The sequence below is a fragment of the Narcine bancroftii genome, chromosome 6, assembly GCF_036971445.1.
Source record: "Narcine bancroftii isolate sNarBan1 chromosome 6, sNarBan1.hap1, whole genome shotgun sequence".
Lineage (NCBI taxonomy): Eukaryota > Metazoa > Chordata > Chondrichthyes > Torpediniformes > Narcinidae > Narcine > Narcine bancroftii.
Window position 1 is genome coordinate 178,266,617 of NC_091474.1, and position 16,737 is coordinate 178,283,353.

A 16,737-nucleotide genomic window follows, 5' to 3' on the forward strand; every position below is an offset into this window, starting at 1 on the left:
CTCTCCCAGGCTTCTCCTTGTTGCTGGGAGATGAAGGGGGTGTTCTCTGACTCTGATGCCTCATGCTAGTCCATTGAATCCCTTGAAGCCCGCAACCCGTGTGGTCTGCTGCCAACCATGGGCACTGCCATTCTAGGCACATACCTCCATGGTTTGGCTGATGTAAAGCATCACCAGCTCCTACTACAGTCATGTAAAACATGTACTGTGCTGTCAGCATCATGACTTCACAGAAGGACCCTGTGGAGGAGTTCGGTCTCCACACCTTGCTTTCCCAGGTTTGCACCAGCAGCAGCGCTGTTGTAACTGCATTATAGCTTATGAATAACATGGCTGCAGGAGATCGTCAGGAACTCAGTATCATCCAGCATTTGGACTGACTTTCTTTGGCCTGGGAATCAACATATGGCTCATATTTCAAAGACCATATATTGTCACTCAAAAGCCTTCGCACTGTTTTCAAGGTTTAAATCAGAATTGTGACTAAATTGGATGCGTGCATTTCCAACAATAATCAAAGCACTCAATTCTACTCGGGTCAAAGTAGTCTATCTTATTGATGCCCTGTCTATCTCCTTGAGCATTCCTTCCCTCCACCACTGTCACACCATTGCTGCAGTGTCTACCATTTGCAAAACATTCTGCACAAAATTGGCTTGGCAACTCTGATGGCTTCTCTCAAATACTTGATCACTGCTTCCATGAAGCATAAATGTAGCAAGCACATAGGAATACAGTTGCTTGAAAGCTCCCTGTTAATCACACATGATCCTGCAATGGAAGGAAATCAGCATTCCTTCATCATTGCAATTAATTCATGAATCTCTTGCCCCAGCAGTGTAGTGGTAGTGCTTTCATCAGAGGTTTGGCAGCAGTCCAAGGTGCTGGCTTACCATCAGCTTCCCATATGCGGTCAGCGGTGGGGACCAAATATTAGCCCTGCCAATGAAGACCTCATCCTGAACAGTGAATAAATAAAACATTCTCATTAATATTTGATCAAGGGTTAGTTCTAACAAAATGTTAAGCACAAAAAACTTGATCGCTGTTTCAAAATGAAAAATGAACTGTGTTGGGACCAGTCAGTCAAAGGTCCAGCTCTGGATGGATGTTCAAGTCCATTGCTCATGCACACATTTGTTGGTTTTGATTTACAGCTCTAGTAGCCTCAAGAGAAAGAATAAAAGTTCACATTGTTAAAATCTTTCATTTCAACTGTTCCTGTTTTCAGAACACAGAACAATCTTAACTTTATTCTCCTCACAATCTTTTATTCTCTTATAATCTTACCCATAGGAAATTAAAACTGATGACTTTAACAAATACAACCAGATGGCAGTCCCAGTCCTCTCTAACTAAATCTATATTCTCATGTTATTTTGGTCAACAAAGAGCAAGGGTGTTCCCAGTGAGACAACTGATAGCAATTGGTAAGCATGTCTTAGAACTCACGAAAATATTTTCCTCAATGACGCTAATTTAACTTCTCCATGAACAACCTGGAAGAATGAATCACTGGGGTTTCTGGCCAATTCTTCAGCTGGACTGTGATTCTCATCCTTGAAAGCCCCACTTCTGACTCCCTTCTCAACCTAGCCCTGTGGGATACCTATTGCCTATTTCATCTGTGACTTCCTCATAAAAATGTTGTAAATGGAGTGAAATAGATCCTCAAGGAGTGTTCTTATTTTATTCAATTGGGAACAATTATCCAATCTCAATTTTGACAGAAGTGGTGATGAGTCCATAAAATGTGGCAACTGCTCTGAAACAATCTAGCCATGTTGTTCCACTCTCTACAATTAATTTACTAAAGAGCCTGGTCACTTCATCATGGCTTGGCTTTGAAGCTTTATTTTGTGGCCTTTTCACAGCACCATTGGCAGGATTCTCTATTTATACTGGCAGGCTCTCTTGACAGGAGAATACTCCTTGCCAGCTGTTGGCACATAAAGATGAGGGTGAATAGTGAAGATTGGGTACACATATTGAACACACATATTTTCAGGCTGGAGCTAACCTACGAATGGAGGAATGTGACCAACTATGACAGCAGGAAGTTCCAGTTAGATTAAAGCTTTGGCAAATGTGGCAATTCATCAGGCAGAATCATATTTTTAACTGGACTTTTATGATTCCTCGAGGCAAATTATTTGAACCCCACATGTTGATGCAAAAGCTTCCTCTAAAATTTCTTCTGTGAATCATGTGCATTTTACTGGTAATTCCACATAATTCAGTTTCATTTGGATCTTCTCAGATTATGAAATTATATTTACCTGTTGCCAGCAAGACCTAATGATATTGTCTAATAAGTCACAAATAATATGTGTGCAAACTAAGTGTTAAGGAATGAGCATCTCTCCAATAGATAATCTAATTAGCTGCACTAGTTATTTAATTGCTGTTATCATTGAATATTCACCGATGATCACTGAGCACAAATGTAAATCAAAGCTGTGATTGTAAAAGCAGGTCAGAGACTGATATCCTGTGGCGGGTGAATCAACAATTGAAGCCTTTGATCATCTGCAAGACATACAAGGATTGTGTTGGAATACTTTCCACTTGCTTGGATGACAATAAGACTAAAGTATTCAAATAGTGTGACAATATTCAACCCATTCAATTGACACCCTATCTACCAGCATAAATATTCATTCCTTCCATATCTGGCACATAATGGCTGCAGTGTGTATGAGCTACAAGATGAACTGCTGCAATTAACGAGGGCTTCTTCAATAGCATCTGCCAAAAACCTATTTCCTTTTTCTTCTTTTCTTCAGTTGCCAGTTAATAGTAGATGATAAAGACTCAACAACAAAAGCTTGCTCCTCAAGAAAACCAGGCCAAACCAAAGGAAAATTCTACTTTGGAGGTTCCCGGTACAGCCAACATGCCAACTTCACAGGTTGCATAAACAATGCTTATCTGAGCAGGTAGGATGTTTTCTACTTATCTTGCATAGTTGTGGTAAAAAAAATGGAAAGTGTATTTTTTTCATATATTCCTATACACCATAGAAGGAGTCCATTTAGTCCATCGGGTCTTTGTTAGTAAAAAGAAAATGCTCAGTTCCCCAGTAATTTACCCCTAATTCCCATCTACTCCCCTAAATTATACGACCAACTAGTCATAAGATAAACTTGGAGTGGCCAATTATCTAATCAATCTGCTTGTCTTTGGGATGTGAAAGGAAATCAGAATACATGAAGGAAAGCACATATAGTCACAAGGAGAAAGGACAAACACTACATAGAGTTATAAGTGTGGAAAGAAAAAAAAATGAATATTGTCAAAAAAATTCCCACCAAAACAAAACAAAATTTATATCAGAGCAGAGGTCTGGGAAGTAACTTGAGGCCTTCAGCTGATACCCCCCCCCCCCCACCCCCCCCATTACCAGCAATAGTTCTTAGTTTATTATGGTTGGTCTACAGTAAGTAAAGGACTTTTCAGTGGTTTTCAAACTTTTTCTATCCACTTACATATAATCTTAAATAATCCCTATGCCAGAAGTGCTCTATGATTGGTAAAAGATTGCTTAAGATAGTATGTGAGTGGGAAGGGAAGGTTGAGAATTACTGCTCTAGACCCAATTGTTACTGAAATATTTTGCTTGAGTAAAATTGCCATTGGCCCATTTCCTTTGGAATTATGAAACTGTGCACATAACGAGTCAATTCGATACGATTAAAACAGTGGTTTTCAAACTTTTTCTATCCACTTACATACAATCTTAAATAATCCCTAAGCCAGAAGTGCTCTGTGATTAGTAAAGGATTGTTTAAGATAGTATGTGAGTGGGAAGGGAAGGTTGAGTATTACTGCTCTAGACCCAATTGTTACTGAAATATTTTGCTTGAGTAAAATTGCCATTGGCCCATTTCCTTTGGGATTATGAAACTGTGCACATAACGAGTCAATTTGATATGATTAAAACAGTGGTTTTCAAACTTTTTCTATCCACTTACATACAATCTTAAATAATCCCTATGCCAGAAGTGCTCTGTGATTAGTAAAGGATTGTTTAAGATAGTATGCGAGTGGGAAGGGAAGGTTGAGTATTACTGCTCTAGACCCAATTGTTACTGAAATATTTTGCTTGAGTAAAATTGCCATTGGCCCATTTCCTTTGGGATTATGAAACTGTGCACATAATGAGTCAATTCGATACGATTAAAACAGTGGTTTTCAAACTTTTTCTTTCCACCCACATATCACCTTAAGCAATCCCTTACTAATCACAGAGCACCTGTAAGTGGAAAGAAAAAGTTTGAAAGCCACTAACTTAGATGGCCTATGAATGAAAAAAGCTTTAGAACCTGACTCTATAGGATTTAAGACATGTCGAGTTATAATATTAATGAATAAACAAAAACTATCAAGTTGCACAAAAATCTATGAAATGGGAAAATAACAAAAATATTATAATATATAAATCAGCACCAACAGAAGTTACCAAATGTAACAAAAAAAAGATTAATCTCACAACCTCGTGAGATTCCGAAAGGGGCAGAGTCTTTTCATTCCCTCATAACATGACTTCTTTATTGAATGTGAAATGATTTCCATTAGGGGTGTGCAATAACTTGAACAAATTTAGCAAGCATATTGTGAATTGAAACAGATATTTTATGTTCCTTCCACAAATGTAACAGACTTGACAAGGATATTGAAGTGGAAGATTTCCAGACATTCACTGAGAAAGTACAAGCCTCCCTACAAGGCTGCCCAGTCGAAACTCTGCCAGCTGCAATTTTTCATAAACATGAAAAGAACTTTGCAAAAGCTAAGAGAGGGCGCAATAGAAAGGTAACCAATTTCTGAAACTTTGAATTTGATAGCAATGTTTATTTGCGAGGGATAGAAGCTACCTTTATTGGTTGTTTCAGTGATGTTGATCCATAATTTTCTCTTCCACGATAGATGAAAAGAGCAGAAACAGTACTTGGCATCTTGTATTCAGCTGTGGATTTAAAACAGTTGTTATCAAAATTGTATATCTTTATTGCTAACCTCTTTGCTTCCTCATTTACCAAATAGATATTTGAAATTTATGTTCAAAATATACAAATTAAGAATATTTGAATGTTCATTAACAATGTTTGAAACAATGTAGCAATACTGAAGTTAGCAATCTAAATATGAAGACATTAAACTGAAATCAGTGATCTTCTGAAAGTAATAGATAAAAAACTTCAAAAGAACGTGAATATTTCTCTGAACATTTCATAACATGAAAGCGCATATAGTTGGGTGAATCAGATAGACAAAAAATGATGTAAATTTACTGTTCTTTTACAAGAAGGAAACGGAAATGCTATTGGTAGGAACCACACACATAGCTTGGCAGGAATGAAGAAGTACCATGATTAAATTGACTGCAGTTAAGACTGGTCAGTGAACTGGAATTCACTGTTCATGTATTATTCTGATGGCTGGCTCTACCCTTAACTATCCCAATATGAATCCTGGTTTTCCCACCTTACCTTAGATTCACCTGAGGACTATTGTGTCTACCAGCCATTGATTGTCAGCTATTAAAAGCATATTTGTACTCCTCACTTGTCTCTGAGTGCAATCTGTTGTTACAGCCCAATAACAGGTTTTCTCAGGACTCTGATGGTGCCAAATTGGTTGATTTTGCAGACTATTGGGTGATGATAAATACTGTCAAACCAGAAAAATATGAATGGAATTCAGAAAATGGGGCTTGTGTTCAGGGATGGACTGCAAGAAACCAGTACTCTGGTGAATGCAAGTGACCATGGGACTTGGGACTCAGTGAGCAAAAAAAGAGAGTGAAGGAACTAGGTCCACAGTAAGTGGGAAATGAGCATAAGAACCAGGGTCTTGATGAATGAGAAGAAAGTACAGGAATTAAGATATCACCAAGTTGAAAGGAAGCAAGGGAACCTGGGTTCCAGCAAGTCAGAAGCTGAGTGAGAAAGGAGAAAGACAAACATTGCATGGTGCCAAATCATTTGATTATCAGACCCTTACAGTACACATTTTGCCTTTTGCATCTCTAGCCATTAGATCACCTGACCACAGAACAAATATGAGATGAATACATACAGGTAAGTCGTAAACTACTGATCTGTTACACTATGATGGTGATCTCTTGAAAAGACTGGATAACATCAGGATGCACATCACCACCTTTTAGACCTGACTGTGGCTCATGGGATGATGGTTCACCATATGGGAATGTAGTATGCAAAATCAGCTGCCTTTCTGACCTGATGAGCCTCCATGCCAATAGCAGTTTCACAAAATTATAGATAGAATCAGAATTTATTGTCATGAACAAGTGACAAAATTTGTTGTATCATGGTAGCCTCACAGTGCAATCATTCGGATAAACCACCTTATAAAAATAGTGCATGAAAAGTCAAAGTAAGGCAGTGTCTTTTGTTCATTGATCATTCAGGAATCTGATAGCAGAGGGGAAGAAACTGTCCTTGTGCCATTGAGTGCTCGTCTTCAGGCTCCTGTACCTTTTTCCCAATGGTAACAGAGTGAAGAGGGCATGGCCTGGGTAATGGGGATCCTTGATGATAAAGGCTGCTTTCTTAAGACACCTCCTCTTCCAGATGTCCTTGATGAAGTGAAACCTGGTGTCCATGATGTCGCAGGTCAAGTTTACAATCCTCTGGAGTTTTCTTCTTGTCCTGCGCATTGGCACCTCCATACAGACAGTAATTAAACCATCCAGAATGTTCTCCACAGTACACCTGAAGATAAGATCATTAATAAAATCTATTAATGCATTCTGACAAAGGGTCTTGAATTAAAATGTTAACTCTGTTTCTCTTACCATAGATATTGCTTGACTGAATTTTTCCAGCATTTTATCTTTCTATTTCAGATTTTGAGCAACTTCAATTTTCTTTTTTGATTTTCAAATCCTCAGCATATTATAGCATCATCATGTTGTATTCTGGCCCTGAAATTCATTGTATTTTGGAGACAGAGCACCATTTGTTTACATTACCAAAATGGAATGAATTCTTAAGCACTGTATCTTTGTAAGAAAAGTTAAACTTCACCTCATAGCATATTTCCAGATACAATAAACCACTGTCATTGTGCTGTTCTTTTCTGACTGTGTTATTTATATTCTTTTGGGAAAGCTGGAAGCAGATAAAGAAGGATTAGAAACACTTCCAATAGCCCGTGATGCAAAGACTGGAGGAAACAATCTGCATGAAGGTGTATACTGCCATCAAACAAACAATCTCAAAACAGTCTACCAAGCACATCGGTATGGAGGTTTTCCCAACAGCAGACAGGAGATTAATGGAATGTCTAATTTTTTCAATCGTAGGTAAGTTCATAATACTGAGATACGTCTGTTTTGAGTGTCATGTGCCAGTAATAAAACGTCCAAAGGAAAGTACAAACTTTTGAATCACATTCCTTCAGTATTATGCAAATGACTGTGCCTCCTGTCCTCAGATGCATTCAATGCATCTGGCCAGTGCAATGGAATGGAAAGTGTTTGGTAACTTTAGCAGATGGATTAGAGTTGAAGTATCACCTGCCTACATTTTTTTCTCTGTTTCTTTATAATGGAAGAACAGTGAAATACTTATATTTATTTTCATAGATCCATGCCACAATCATGACAAGGGTGTCTGGGTGGTTTACATTGATAACCCTTGGATGTAACCTCATGCTTTGTCTCTATGAAGGCCAAGGATTCTAGAGCTACAAAATAAAAGGGTTCTTTCTCTATTTCCCTCACTTGCCCACCACTCAACACTTTATATTGCAGTTCCTGAGTAGACTAAGTGGGAACTCCCTTGTTTCCATGGCCTACCTTAATATGTGAATTCATGCAGTGTAGTACATTATTAGCCCCTCAAAACTAATTAGCAAACTCTAAGACCTGGGCCTCAATACCCTACTGTGCAATTGGATCCTGGATTGTCTCACCTCCAGACCCCAATCAGTGTAGATTGGCAAAAACATCTCCTCCATAATCTCCATCAACACCAGTACATCTTGGGGATGTGTACTTAGTCCCCTGCTCCACTCACTTTATAACACCACTAGTGATACAACAGTAGTGGGCTGCATAAAAGGGGGCAATGAATAAGCAGACAGGAAGGAGATTAAAAAATGACTGAATGGTGTACTAATAACTGCTCATTTGATGTCACCAAGACCTACAATGTGGCTGTAGACTTTAGGAAAGGAAAACCAGAGGTATATAATCCTTGGGGAATTAGAGGTGGAGAGGATGAGCAACTTGGTGGTTGTTATCCTGGGGATCAATATCTCAGAGGATTTGTCCTGGATCCATCATATTAATGTCACTGTGAAGAAAGCATATCAGCACCATTACTTCCTAAGGGGTTTGTGGAGGTTTGGTATGTCATCAGGTACTTGGAAAACTTTTACAGATGTGTAATGGAAAGTGTGCTGACTGGCTGCATCATAACCTAGTATGGGTGCACAATACCCTTGAGTGAAAAATCCTCAAAAAGGTCGTGGAATTGGCCCAGTATATCACCAGCAAAACTCTTCCCACCATCTAATGGAAGATGGCTGTCAAAGAGCGGCAGCAAGTATCAAGGATTCACACCATCCAGAACATGCTGTGTTTTCTCTGTTGCTATCAGAAAGGAGATACAGGTATCACAAGACCTCCCGGTTCAAGAATCATTGGTACTGCTCAACTAACTTACTCCTGAACAAAAAAACTCATTCAGAAACTGAATGTTTATATTTCTGTATTTGCGCAGTCCGTTTGTTTACAGTTCTTTCTTACTTTGTGTAGTTTACAGCAAACGGTAATTAGAAATTCTGCGTGGCCCGCATTAAAAAAATCTCAAGGTTGTATGTAATGTCATGTATGTACTTTGGCAATAAACCTGAACTTTGAACAAAGGAAATAACATTAAAGATTGAATTGAAATTGCTTCTGTCAATGGAAATAGTAATCTTTTAGTGTGAATTCATCTTATTAAAGGATATAATAAATTTGTATTTTCAGATCTCATTTCTCTGTCAATGTGAGAACTCCATCTTCTCATGGACTTGTATTTTATGTGGCTAATAAGGATGAGGATCACTTCATGGCACTTTTCATTTCCCGTGGTCATTTTATTTACACATTCAGCAATGGTCATGAGAAACTGAAAATAAAGAGCATTGAGAAATATAATGATGGTCTCTGGCACAATGTAAGTGAGACTGAAATACTCTAAAAAATGCTTTCTAGGTCTTTACTCTTTAGAAGGACACAAGACAAGTGCTTGATTGTGTTTTACTTGCATGATGTTTTTGTATATATATCTATATGTGTGTTGATATCCAATAACCCTTTAATACTCATGCTATTTGTATCTTGCAATCTATTACCTTCCAAATTACTTATTTCATCAAGAAAAGTCACAGTATTACTATGTTTAGAAAGACTATTTCAGAATTCAATATATGTTTTAACTCATTTATTGTATTGTATTCATGCACAAAGTGTATCAGTTAAATATTTTTTTTTAATTATCTTTCTGATTTCTGTCTTTTATATTCTGGAGGACTACAAATTGACACTTCAATTAAACAAAAAAAAAATACATAAATACTCACTCTCATAATGCCATATTCTTACTGGCCAGATTCATTAATCTATTTGAGGCACCAAAAAGACTGCCAACATTACAAAAGAGAAAGCAATATCTGACCATTATTACATTGCTCTTTGTAAAATTTCACTTAAAAATTAGTTTGCATTTGAACAGAGTCCATATTTCAGAAGTATTTTGTTCTCCATAAAGCATTTTGATTAGGTGGTTATGGAAAGAGCTGGGAAATAGCAACTTTTTTTCATTTTTTTAATATATGTTGGCAATGCACTGGCCAGTATAGATTAACATGCTTCTGTTCCCAACTGCAATGATATCTTATTACTGAAAAATAAAGGTTAGCAATGAAAATACTGAAGACATTTGTTCATAAGCTGATTAACCATGACTGTTTTAGGCACCTAGTCCCGAAGACATTAACATTGATCTTGTAGAGTTACAAAAGAGAATTCAATATTTTAATACATAGTTTAAAACAATTCATGAATAATTTTAAAGTTGTATAATATTTATTGATGATAGGTTAGAATAACATTAGTCTCCCAAACTCTGGTCACAATACAGAATAGGTATCGCTCCCAAAATTATTCAATACAGTAGAAGACCTAAAATCCAGATTTTTTTGGATTATCCGTATTCTCAGCAGTACATCTGTGGCACTTATGCAATGCATGCACACAATGTACACACACAATGCATGCATGCAATGCCCACATACAATACATACATGTAATGCAAGCAAAGCCAAAAGTTTTTGAGAAGTCTTGATCCTCGGGTGGTCTGAATTTCAGGTGAGAGTTTTTGAGAAGTTCAAATTATCAGGTGATCTGGATTTTTGGCATTCCAGTTTTTGGAATTTTATTGTTATTATGCAAGACTGATTTCTAGAGGATCCAGGAAATCTTAGCCTAGTCTCTCCCCTCTAAATTCCCATTTATCCAGTTAGGAAATGTATTACATCTACTTAGGCTTCCTAGATGTTGCAAATGTCATTAAGAATGAAGTGTACTGTGATCTATATTTAGCTATGTTTCATAGTGAATATTCAGTAATTCCACTCCACTTGAATAGCCAAAAATTTGTCCTGATTTAATATTGCCAGGTCATGTCATTTCCTTAATTCCTTTTGAGCTGTAATACTGTGACAAAAAGACCATTGACAAATGAACTGCTGATTAAGGGATCCAGTTCTGACAAAAATTCTTGATCAGTTCTCAGTGTGGAATCTGGGCCAAATATTAAGGCCTGAAGAAAAAGAATTTTATCTATTTAATTTTGTCTTCTGATAAAGAGAACAATGTTGGGGTACTTTGGCATTGGTTCTATGTTTCATATTGGTTCTATTTCTGCTTCTGAATGTAGCTGCTGTCTCAGCTTTAAAACTCATGTTCACCTTCAAAGCACTGGTCAAGAAACCATTGATAGAGTCAGCAGTAAAAAAATATATTTGGTTGATCTAGGTATTCTAAATGTGCAGCCTTTCCACTGCCCAATGAAGAAGTTTAAATTCAAATTATATCTCATAATTGTTAACAGCAAATTGAAAATCAATGTCTTCAAATAATATAATTTAACTCGACAAAAAATATTTTTTTTTCCATTCAGGTAATCTTTACACATGAAAATAACAAAGGGCGTTTGGTAATAGATGGTCTCCATGCTCTGGAGAACAGTCTCGATATTCCCATTTTTCCATGGCAGGTAAATGAACCATTCTACATAGGTGGTGTGCCCCTAGGAAAAGCCACCAAAAATATTCAGGTGAGTTGCTCTATTTACCTAATTTTATTGCACCAATGAATAGTTGTGGCATTGGGTGTTTTTACTTTGAGCACATTTTTATTTTTGCCTTGGGAAGATCTAAAAAATGATCTGTCCTCTGTGTGCTTTTAAGATCAAAGCTTTTTATTTAAAGTGCCATAGCAATATGTTAAAATGTAATATTGTAAAATGGGAATAATTTGTACTTTTGACAACAGAAAATAAATTGGCATCTTCATATTGAATATGCTATCCCATTGGCTTAAATGTGGTAATTTTTTAAATGTTACCAAATTTCAGATAACAAATCTCTGAAATTACCAAAGGTCAATTGGTTAATTTGGTCATTGCCAGCATTTTTCTTGCAAATAGTGCATTTATTTATTACTGCTTTATTGCCCTCCAGTTATGCATTTTAGTATTATTTATTTCAAACAAGTCTTGCACTTTGTTTTATCAGTCTCTTTCTTTAATAGTTGATAACAGACAATTTCCCATTGTTGTGCTTAGGGAGGGAAGATTAGGGGAACATTTGGTAGAGTAGTTCGTCATTTTCATTGCCTGTGAGCTGAAAGGATTCCTTTATGTCTAAAAGGGAATATCAGTATTGTGCTGTAGGTTAAGAGTATTCTGATTATCCAGCCATCTTACTGGAATTCACATGTCATGACTTGATCTGGCAAAATTGAATGAACCATCAAACACCATCAATAATGAATGTATTGAGCTCAGTCTTGTGCCATTTTCTGAGAATTGGTATCATTCCTATCACTGTGGTCTATCAACAAAATGGAGTCTAATCGATTAATATCAATAATATCCAGGAGAATTTATTATTCACCCATTCTTTACTGCAACCAGGCTTAGGGGAAAAATGCTACATTATGCTAAAACAAAGATGTATTCAGGAACTCCTCCACTAAACTCTGCCAAAACCGTACCACAAGTATTATAGAATGCGACATGTTCATTTGAAAATTTGATGACTGCATGAATAATTTTGAGTTAATTATTTAATTATGACATCTTTCTTTTTGTCAGGTCAAATCGGTCCAAAGCTTCAATGGTTGCCTTCAAAATTTTCAGCTAGATGGACAGTCTCTTCCACCAGCTGCTCACACATTTGGTGTTACACCTTGCTTTGAAGGTCCAGCAGAATTTGGGACATACTTTTCTCCAGAAGGAGGATATGTGATATTGGGTAAGTAAGACAGACATAGCATGTCACTCATCAACTGCAACGGGGCATCTAAACAGTTGATGGGCTTATTTCAAAGTATAGGGGATCCCAGGATTATGGAAGCCCTGACTTTATGCAAATTCTCCTAGACATTGTTCTCAGATATGGTGCTCGTATCTCTTCACCAAGAAGTAATGTAGAGATCAAAAGAAAAAAAATCAATGTTCTCCAGTCTCTTCTTCAGATAAAGTCAAACATGATGAACCTTAAATCATCTCTTATTAATATAAATATTATTTTATGGCTTTGTAGACTGTAATAGAATAGAACAATTTGGGATACAGGTGCTTAGTTCCATGAAAGGGGGTGACACAAGTAGAAATTATGGTGAAGAAGGCATTTGGGACATTGGTCTTCATTGGTCAGTACTTTGAGTACAGCAGCTGTAACATCATACTACAACAGTACAAACAATTAATGAAACCACATGGAGTATTATGCACAATTATGGTCACACAGTGATAGAAAATGTATCATTAATGTGGAAAGGGTGCAAAAAAAAGATATGGGATCCAAGAAAACTTAGCTGCCGGATTCAGAATTTGTTTCCCCACAGAAGGCAAAGGGTGGTAGTAGATGGAGTGTATTCTGCATGGAGGTCTGTGACTGGCATGTACTCCACAGATCAGATGTGGATCCCTGCTCTTTGTGATTTTTATAAATGACTTGTTCAAAGAAGTAGATGGGTGGGTCAGTAAGAACGCAGATGACACGAAAATAGGAGGTATTGTGGATAGTTACAGCAAGATACAAACAGGATGTAGAATTGCATGAAGTGACAGATGGGATTTCAATCTGTATAATATGAAGTGATGTACTTTGGAAGGTTGAACACAGGCAGAGAATGTTGTTAGTAGCAGAATTTTTAGCAGTGTGGAGGAGCAGAAGTATTTTTGGGTCCAAGTCCCTCAAAGTTGTTGTGAAAGTTGATAGGGTGGTTAAGACAGCATATGGTGTACTGATCTTCATTAGTCATGAGTTCAAGGGACACAAGATAATGTTGCAGATCTATAATGCTCTGGGCAGATTACATCTAAATTATTGTGTTCAGTTCAGAGATGTTGCAGAGGATATAGAACATGTCTTGCAAAAAAAAGTTTAAGTTTACATTTATTGTCAAAGTACATGCATGGCATTACATAAATTCTGAGATTCTTTTACCTGTGAGAGGCAGAATTTGTATTATCAGTAGTGTAAACTGTACTCAAGAAAAAGATACAAATAAAAAGAGAGAAATATTAACAAAGAAAGAAATGGAAAACTAACTGCAAATACAAAAAGAAATATTCAGTATTAAATAATATGCAAAGTAAGATTCCTTAAATGAGTCTCTGATTGACTCTATTGTTTAGGAGTCTGACGGTGGATGGGTAGCACCTGCTCCGGATCCTGGTGGCACAAGTCTTGTGGCCACTATACCTCTTCCCTGATGGCAGCAGTGAGAACAGGCCATGTCCTGGTGGTGTGGATATTTGATAATTGGGTAACACGATTGGTGTAGCAGTTAGTGCAATGCCTTTACAGCACCAGAAATGGGGATCAGGATTCAAATCCTGCACTGTTTGCTTGGGTTTTCTCCGGGGGGTTCCTGTTTCCTCTAACTGTTTGAAACATGCCAGGGGTGTAGGTTAATTCGATATAAATTGAGCGGCACTGACTCATGGGCTGAAGTGACTTGTATATCTACATAAATAAAAGAAAAGAAAGGTTGACTGAGCTAGAGCTTTATAGAGCTTTATAAAATCAGGAACAGTAAATAGTCATGGGTAGGGGAGTTGCATTGATGAAGATGAGAGAGAAAAGATTTAAAAAGAACCTGAGGGGCACCTTCTTTCCCTAGATGTTGGTGGGTACATGTTATGAGCTGTCAGTGGAAGTGGTAGAGGCAAATTTAAAATATATTGAGACAATAAACTGAAGAGAGGGTAAAATGTAGACACATGGGAATAGCTTGGATAGCCAACTTGGTCAACATGGACAAGTTGGATTATGGGGCTTGTTTCCATGTTGTAAAATCTATGACTCTATATAAATGGAAATTGAACTTTTTGACGCTGGAGAAATTGGAAAAAATATGGTTTTATGGATTCAGATTTATTTGTGTTTTCGATGTGGAATACAAAAAGGGACTTTTATACATTCTATTTGGTTATACGACAAAGTGTAAAGTTTCTGGTTAAAAGTTAGACAAATTTTGGAATGTTTGTATAATATACAGTTGTTACTTGATCCTTCATTATTCTTCTTGCATTCTATGAAGGTTTAAGGGATTTGAAATTAGATAAATTTCAAACTGCATTTATTCATTTGGCTTTGGCTGTGGCGAGAAAATGTGTAGCAGTAACATGGAAGGATGATGTAGTAATTAATATTCAAAGATGGCATAATGAATTGAAGTCATGTATTCATTTAGAAAAAATAACTTATAATTTGCATAACATTTTTTTAACTTAAATGAGGGAACCATATTTAAAATGTATGGCTACTTCTATATCTTAAATATTATATATATTTTTTGTAAAAGGATCTATTATAATAATATGTAGTGTAGGAGTAGATAGGGTATTTTGGGGGAGAGGGGGTTGGGATAAATATACTACTAATTTACTAATGTACGGTTAAGTACTTTATTAATATATCTTTGTAATAAGGGACTTTTTTTATAATTGTCTGCATATTTTTAATAATATAAATAAAGCTGTTAAAAATAACATCTATGACTCTATAGTTTTCCCACTTGCCATCAGATCAGATCCCTCTATCATTCCACTCAGGCTGCATTCAAACATGTGTCACTGTTCACTTTCTACTCTGCAAATCAATCCCCAAAGGCTGCTGAGGCTAAAGATCTTGCATTGCAACTTTGGGGAAATGGTACATTTTCGACTGTTTTTGTAAAAAAAAATTTGTTTCAGACCATTTTCAAAAACAGAACACTTTCTCAACCCAAGGAACCACTGCACTTAAGAAATTATAAAATCAATGTCAATCTAGGTGCATAGAAGAGAAGGAATTACTTAAAATTAAATAATCTAAATAAGTGATTTATCTGGCTGTTACATCTCAAACCCGATGGTCATGAATGCAACCTGATTTGAAACTAATAAAAGAAATATAAAGATTAAAACTGAACTGGTTCAATCGATTCAATTCAATTGCTTTTTGGGTTTTTTTGTTATTGGTTTTTCTGTTATTTTGGTATTATCAGTTGAATTCAGCCATTAACTCATCTGGTTGTTTTTTTTGGAAATTTTAATTGTTCTATGTTTAAATGTTTTATTATTGTGTAATAATTGGATTTTTCCTTGAATTTTAGATGATTCATTCAATGTAGGATTACAATTTGAGGTTGTTTTTGAAATTCGTGCTAGAAATCATTCAGGAATCCTACTACACGTTCACAGTTCCATCCACAAATACCTGAATGTCTTCATGGAATATGGACAGGTGAGGGAGTTAAGAACAAATGCTGAAGTAAATTCTGCTTTTACTGCACACATTGGATCAGTTAAGTAAAGAGTAGACAAATCTGACTGAAAATGTTAGCTGGCAGTTAAGGACACAGCCTTTTGATTTAAAACCTGTTTGTGCACATGAGGCAAGTTTCTATTATCAATTTTATTTCTGTGCAGATCACATTAAAAGTTAGTAATGGAACTACAGAATTTGAAACTTCAGTCACTCCGAAGCAAAGTCTCTGCGATGGTCGATGGCACAGAATAGCAGGTAAAGATTATTCTAATTACCCCACTAATACTTACAAGCATTGTATTGCATTATTTACTCAAGAGCCTAAAGCATTCCATGATAACTTCAAGATGTAACGATCAGAATTTGGTGCAGTCTTATTTTTGTTATTTTATCAAATCCAAATGAATTAATTTATTAAAATATCGACTTCTTTTGTGATTAAATTTCATCCTAACAAATTGAATCTATTCCACAACTACTATGTAATAACATTTTAGTATGTTTTTTTCAATGGAAGGAACTTTGATTCGATGAATTTTACAATTATTATTTAAGGCAGCAAAATCTGGAATCAAGCTTTCTCAAGCTAATATAGTTTAAATAATGTGGCCTTATTCAGTATTTACAGAACAATCCAGATACTTGAACTTGAACTTGATACATGCA

At 36.3% G+C, this 16,737-nt stretch overlaps 1 protein-coding gene across 1 annotated transcript in view; it reads left to right on the top strand.

The window, feature by feature from the left end:
• lama4 (laminin, alpha 4) overlaps positions 1-16,737 on the top strand; it is a 157,684-nt gene that overhangs the window by 124,566 nt on the left and 16,381 nt on the right. Inside the window, exons 31-38 of the mRNA XM_069886827.1 lie at positions 2,787-2,939; positions 4,662-4,815; positions 7,140-7,333; positions 9,008-9,197; positions 11,205-11,360; positions 12,402-12,561; positions 15,917-16,047; positions 16,233-16,326. Coding sequence (XP_069742928.1) covers positions 2,787-2,939; positions 4,662-4,815; positions 7,140-7,333; positions 9,008-9,197; positions 11,205-11,360; positions 12,402-12,561; positions 15,917-16,047; positions 16,233-16,326 — 1,232 coding nt within the window. The remainder of the gene's footprint in view (positions 1-2,786; positions 2,940-4,661; positions 4,816-7,139; positions 7,334-9,007; positions 9,198-11,204; positions 11,361-12,401; positions 12,562-15,916; positions 16,048-16,232; positions 16,327-16,737) is intronic.